A 7,152-nucleotide genomic window follows, 5' to 3' on the forward strand; every position below is an offset into this window, starting at 1 on the left:
GAGACTTCCTTCAAAAACATTACAAAACTATACTTGCTAATTGAATTCTCAAGCACTTGAGTGGCATAAACCCTCATGTTGTGTGTGTTCACCATTGATGATGGCGTAGAAAGTGTGTGAAACTAAAGGATCATCTCTAAAGAACGTCACCTGTCCGTCTGCCTTTCCCCAGTTTTCTATTTCGGGGAGTGTTTGATTTTTTCAGGGTTGTTGACCCCTAAAGCCAATATTAACACAGTGACACTCACCCCCATCACTGCTGTCTTACATATAGACTCAAAACCGTGTTCACGAGCCACACTTTCAGAAGAAACAACGTAACAAGCGAATTATTATTGTTTATTAGGTCACACTGAGAGCCAAACAGGTGCGTAACAATCTTCATTTTCATCGAAATAATGATCAGTTCAAGTTTCTGACTGTTATATAATATTAGTAATATTAGAATATGGTGCAAAAGTGCATTTATTTCAGTAATTCAACTTATATAGTTGATATTTTTGAAGCCTTTATTTGTTATAATTTTTATGATTATGGCTTATGAAAACCTTTTCACAATATTCTAATTTTGAATTTGGGGTTATCATAAGCCATAATCATCAAAATTATAGCAAATAAAGGCTTGAAATATCTCACTTTGCATGTAATGAGTCTATATAATATATTAGTTTCACCTTTTAAGTTGAATTACTGAAATAATTGAACTTTTGCACCATATTCTCATTTTTCCAGTTTCACCTGTTTTTCACTTTCAATTAATAAAGACCATAAATACCATTTACAGTGAAATAGAGGTTATTTTATGTGATTATGGACTATAAGGACTCTGTAACATAATTAAATTGAAAGTTTTCTTGGAAAAGCTTTGTATCTTTGCATCTTAACATGTTCCTGACATAGTTAACTAACTCTAAAACCATTAAAAAAAAATGTTTGCATGAAATAACCAAACAAAAATTATTTTTATTTTTTTCTCTACGCACCTTAAAAAAAAAAAATGCATTTTGAGCGCAACAATTTCTCTAGTATATTTGCTTGCAATGACATTTAACTGAAATAAAAAAATTAAAAACCTATTTTATTTCAGCCAGTTTAACTTGATGTACCAAAACTATATGGTAAAGTATCTTAATGACACTAAAATAACACCGGTTCCGATTATGAACGAATAGTTAAATTTTATGGATGTTATTAGATAGATGAATTAATAAGTTAAGCACCACATGATTTGCTTTTATTTCACAAGAGTTTGAGCAGTCATGAATAGAACTGAATCTGAAACTCTTTAGAAATGCCAAAACGTTCTTTAACTCTATTGATAATTCTATTTAGAATCACACCTGAAGTACCTCCTGAGATGGTTCTCTATGCAACATACGGGTCGCAAAACCCTAAAACACGTTACTGAGATGTTCACAGATATTAATAATGTGTTGCACATCATTTTGAATAATGGGAATGTGTTCACACTAAAAAAAAAAAAAAGGTACAAAGCTTGAAAAGTCTCACACACAGTATAAGTCAACACACAGTATTGAAAAGTTACTAATATAAACATTTAAAGTACTATTATGTACCTTTAAGGTATATTATGTACCATTTAGGGGTAAATAAGATGTACCTTTTTGCTTTTCTACATTAGGGTACTGCCTCAGTGACAGCTTTGTACCTTTTTTTCTGAAGAGTTGAAGAAATGTTAGTATCTAATTGTGATCGAAAACACTTCAAACTTCTTTATATTAAGGCAAGACTACGGGCAAAATCATTGCATGCACCAAACTTCACTATTTTGAGGGTTTGTTCATCTATAATTCGCCTGATTTATATAACAACATGGTGAATATTTGTAATTTTTTTGTCTGTTGACAGTATTTTCTAATAAAATAAAGACATATCCAAATAAAAATGACTAATATGTCAACAAAACGAAACAAGAACATTGATGTCCAACGTTTACATTTCAGTTTCGCAAGATGTATGCAAATAAATGCGTATTTAATGCCTCATTTGCATATTTAAACATAATTTTAGAAATTTTGTAATGCAAAATGTATAGTCCGACTCCTAATGGACTGTGATCAAGCAACTGAGGAATTATGATGATGTCTATAGTTAACATTTGTGTATCCTGCTTTTCACCTGTGGTGTCTTTCCTTAAAAATAAGATTTCCAAATCTGTGTTCTGGTGCTTCAAAATCCCAGATACCAAATATACTGATCTGAAGAAGCATCAAGAGAGACTATATAGGCCAAAAAATATATATATTTTATATTTATACGACTATATAGCCGTTTTTGCTGAATCTATCCATTGAATAACCTTAAATTTAAGAGTGTGTACGCATGCTTATCTGTCCAAACTGTTAAATCAATACCTTTTTGGCTAACTGATGTACATTTCTGAAATGCTTAGACAGTTACAGGCTCTAAACTGTAATGTGGACTCTCTGTGAAGCTGTGTATTGAGTGGGTCTTGCTCTCTCAGGATGGCGTCGACGGTCTTGCAGCTGATTGGTCTGTTGATGGGCCTCGTCGGCTGGTGTCTGGAGTCCAGCTGCACGAACTCGGCGGTGTGGAAGAGAGGCAGTCACGCAGAAGCGGTCTTGACGTCCAGCTCGTATTATGAAGGACTGTGGATGTCGTGTGCGTCGAACTCTCTCGGGGCCATTCACTGCCAGAGGTTCAAGACCGTTCTGGGCCTTCAAGGTGAGACTCGACGTCCACGCCACATCTACATTTAGCCAAAGCGACTTACATTGCATTTCAAGGCACACATTTACATTTCTTATCAGTTCTTGCTTTCCCTGGGAATCGAACCCATGACCTTGGCGTTGCAAGCGGACCCTAGTCAGATTCAAACAGCCAATCAGGAGGTCAGGAAACGGGTGGCGGCCGGCTGTGCACCTTTCCATTGTGTTTAAACGACGCTTAACGACTGATCAGTTCATCAGCGAGACTGAGAATGTGGTTCAGATCACACACACATATGGGCCGTTAACGACTCCTGGCCAACATCAGCTCCCCCCACACACTGAGATTAAAAGTAAAAGCTTGAATAACACAAAAGGTGTGGTTTATTACAGGCACAAAATACTCCAAAATCAAGATTTTTTAAGTTAAAATGCCCCAATTGTGATATTTTAAAGGCTGCTAATTTAGTTTTGGCCTCTCCTAATATAGATAAACATGCATCCAAGTCACAAACACATTGCAGTGGTGTATGAAACGCTCCGTTCAAAGAGTCACCCTGCCTCCCAATGTCATACTATCCGTCCTAAACAGTGTGTGTGATTAGAATAAGTGTGTCCCAAAGCCTAGTGTGTTGAAAGAGTGTCTATTTCCAGTGGATTTTCGATTTCCGTGCTCACTATAACCATAGATATACATAATAAAGGCTATAGATGTCTCGTCCGCGCTGCTGGCCAATGAAGGTCGACGTCCCCACCTGGCGGCCATCTTGTCACAGTCAGCTCGCTCACTCGTAACATTGTGTTTTAATGGTTTTATAACGGTACGTTTGGCCAATAACTTTTAAATTCATCGTTATGCATTAATATGAGGAGTCTCCGCATGAAAGACCCGCGGCTGCAGATCATCGTGCTTCTGCATTTCTCTCTGATACAAATGAAATTAAATGAAATGTGGAGGATTTTATCTTTGACAAGATGATTGACAGGCCAGTTTACTGTGTTAAGATGATTGACAGGCCAGTTTACAGCGACAATATGATTGACAGGCCAGTTTACAGCGACAATATGATTGACAGGCCAGTTTACAGCGACAAGATGATTGACAGGCCAGTTTACAGCGACAAGATGATTGACATGCCAGTTGACAGGCTCTCCTGACATGATTGACAGGCCAGTTTACTGTGACGATGATTGACAGGCCAGTTTACTGTGATGGTGATTGACAGGCCAGTTTACTGTGACAAGATGATTGACAGGCCAGTTTACTGTGACAAGATGATTGACAGGCCAGTTTACTGTGACAAAATTATTGACAGGCCAATTTACTGTGACGATGATTGACAGGCCAGTTTATTGTGACAAGACGATTGACAGGCCAGTTTACTGTGATGGTGATTGACAGGCCAGTTTACTGTGACAAGATGATTGACAGGCCAGTTTACTGTGACAGTGATTGACAGGCCAGTTTACTGTGACAAGGTGATTGACAGGCCAGTTTACTGTGACGATGATTGACAGGCCAGTTTACTGTGACGATGATTGACAGGCCAGTTTACTGTGACAAGATGATTGACAGGCCAGTTTACTGTGACAGTGATTGACAGGCCAGTTTACTGTGACAAGGTGATTGACAGGCCAGTTTACTGTGACGATGATTGACAGGCCAGTTTACTGTGACGATGATTGACAGGCCAGTTTACTGTGACGGTGATTGACAGGCCAGTTTACTGTGACAAGATGATTGACAGGCCAGTTTACTGTGACGATGATTGACAAGCCAGTTTACTGTGACGATGATTGACAGGCCAGTTTACTATGACGATGATTGACAGGCCAGTTTACTGTGATAGGATGATTGACAGGCCAGTTTACTGTGACGATGATTGACAGGCCAGTTTACTGTGATAGGATGATTGACAGGCCAGTTTACTGTGATAGGATGATTGACAGGCCAGTTTACTGTGATAGGATGATTGACAGGCCAGTTTACTGTGACAGGATGTGACAGAGAGCAACCGTTAAAGACACACTTGTATGACGGGTTAGTGTGTCCCACAGCTTGTGTACTCTTCTGTTACACACTCAAAAGGATCTACTTTCTCTTCACACAAGTGAGTGGATACTTTAGGGTGTGGTATAAGCAGGCGGATTGAGACGCCGCACTGATGTGGCCTTCGCTCGCATTGCATCACACTGATGTTGGTTTCAGCGATACGGTATCATGACGGGTTCAGTCCTGTGACAAAACCAGCTTAAGCTAGTCATAAAAACTCATAAAACACTCACACACACCTTTCCTCTAGTCTACAATACTGCAAACACTGAGTTTTGGTTCTTCGGCCACACTTACAGGAAGTTCAACTGGAATTTACTTTAAATATATGTATATATATGTATAAGTACATATATGTGTTATTGTTAACTATTAGAAATCGTTTCAATAATTAAATTAAAATCTGAAATAATTATTTTAATATATCATGAAATACAAGCTTTTAATGTTCTTAAACCTAACATAAAGTTATTTAACCTAAAAACTTTCAACCTATTAAGTTCTAAGTACCTAAAAAAAGAAAGAAATAGAAATATTGCCTTGGCTAGAAACTGAAATTAGTTTGTTGAAGTATTAAAATTACTAAAGCTGAAAAAAAAAGACTAAATGAAAATATATGTGCGTTTTGACCCTATTACACACACACACACACACACACACACACACACACACACACAAAATATAGTTCATTCAGGATCTGTGCGTTTAGTTTGACCCTATTACACACACACACACACACACACACACACAAAATATAGTTCATTCAGGATCTGTACGTTTAGTTTGACCCTATCACACACACACACACACACACACACACACACACACAAAATATAGTTCATTCAGGATCTGTGCGTTTAGTTTGACCCTATTACACACACACACACACACACACACACACACACACACACACACACAAAATATAGTTCATTCAGGATCTGTGCGTTTAGTTTGACCCTATTACACACACACACACACACACACACACACACACACACACACACACACCCAAGGTCAGAGGCCTTGTTAATTTCAGGGGTCAAACTTTCCTCTCTGGAGTCACGTGTCACTTCCTGTATTGACTTCCATTGTCTTCTAGTGTTATCTAGTAGAAGCAATATAGGAGGGACCTGAGTTTATGGTTTTATGACTCTGATCATGAACCTATAACACACTGACACACACACACACGCTCACCCAGGGATCGGTGTTCGGTCTGTTCTGTTGGATATCGTGTGTGTGTGTGTGTGTGATCATGTCGACTGGCGTTCAGCTGCTGGGCTTCTTGCTGTGTTTGGCGGGCTGGTTGCTCTCCTTCATGTCGCTGTTGAACGATTCGTGGCGTTCGTCGTCGTTCGCGGACCAGCTGATCACGTCAGTGTGGTACGACCAGAACCTGTGGCAGTCGTGTGCCGAGGGAAGCACCGGCGTCAGAAACTGCAAGCAGTTCGAGTCTATGCTCTCGCTATCTGGTAACACACACACCTCACACACACACATACACTGTACAAGAGTTTGTGTTGTTCATATGTGACCCTGGACCACAAAACCAGTCACATGGGTCATTTTTCAAAATTGAGATGTATATATCACATGAAAGCTGAGTAAATAATCTCTTTTTAAAAATTATCATGAGAACATTATAATTGCGTGGATTGAACATGGAACGTGGATTGTTTTTGTAATCAGTCTCGCAAAAATTATATAAAGATTTAGATTTATCGGCTATCGGCTTTAAAATATAAAGACCTATATATATAAATATAATATATAATATAAAAACCTTTTCACAATATTCTAATTTTGAATTTGGGGTTTTCATAAGCTGTAAACCATAATCATCATAATTTTAACAAATAAAGGCTTGAAATATCTCACTTTGCATGTAATGAGTCTATATAATATATTAGTTTCAGCTTTTAAGTTGAATTACTGAAATAAATGAACTTTTGCAGCGTATTCTCATTTTATGAGTTTCACCTGTATGGTCATTTTTTATTATTATTATTATTTTTTGTAATTTTTTACTTCATCGGAATGGTAGGAAACTTGGAAAAGGTAAAATGTTAAATGTTTCTGAAAAAAATTGTCACACTTTTATTGTTCACGGTCAAAAATGATGCAACGAATGTGAGAGAGTTTCCTCTAGTGGAGGCGTTTGGTACTGCAGCCGAACACACTCTCACTGAACGCTCATTTACTGAGATATCAAACTCACATTTCAAACACAGCTTGTTTAGATTTATGGCTTTGATTTTCTCAGAGTTAAAGATGTTCTGGAAAATATATATTTCATATAAAATTTGAAAATGGTATTTTTGTGCGTTTTTCATAACAATAAATGTTTTAGAACTAGTTTTCCAACTTCACTTTTTAAAACTTTTTTCACTCCAGCAATAATCTGTCAAG

The 7,152-nt window shown here is 37.6% G+C and overlaps 1 protein-coding gene across 1 annotated transcript in view; it reads left to right on the forward strand.

Moving 5' to 3' along the window:
• Positions 1 to 241: 241 nt before the first annotated feature.
• The window catches only part of cldn15lb (claudin 15-like b), a 12,815-nt gene continuing 5,904 nt past the window's right edge, over positions 242 to 7,152 (forward strand). The window contains exons 1-2 of the mRNA XM_079609347.1: positions 242 to 367; positions 2,486 to 2,706. Coding sequence (XP_079465473.1) covers positions 2,487 to 2,706 — 220 coding nt within the window. The 5' untranslated portion in view covers positions 242 to 367; position 2,486. The remainder of the gene's footprint in view (positions 368 to 2,485; positions 2,707 to 7,152) is intronic.

The sequence above is a fragment of the Phoxinus phoxinus genome, assembly GCF_949152265.1.
Source record: "Phoxinus phoxinus genome assembly, chromosome: 4".
NCBI lineage: Eukaryota > Metazoa > Chordata > Actinopteri > Cypriniformes > Leuciscidae > Phoxinus > Phoxinus phoxinus.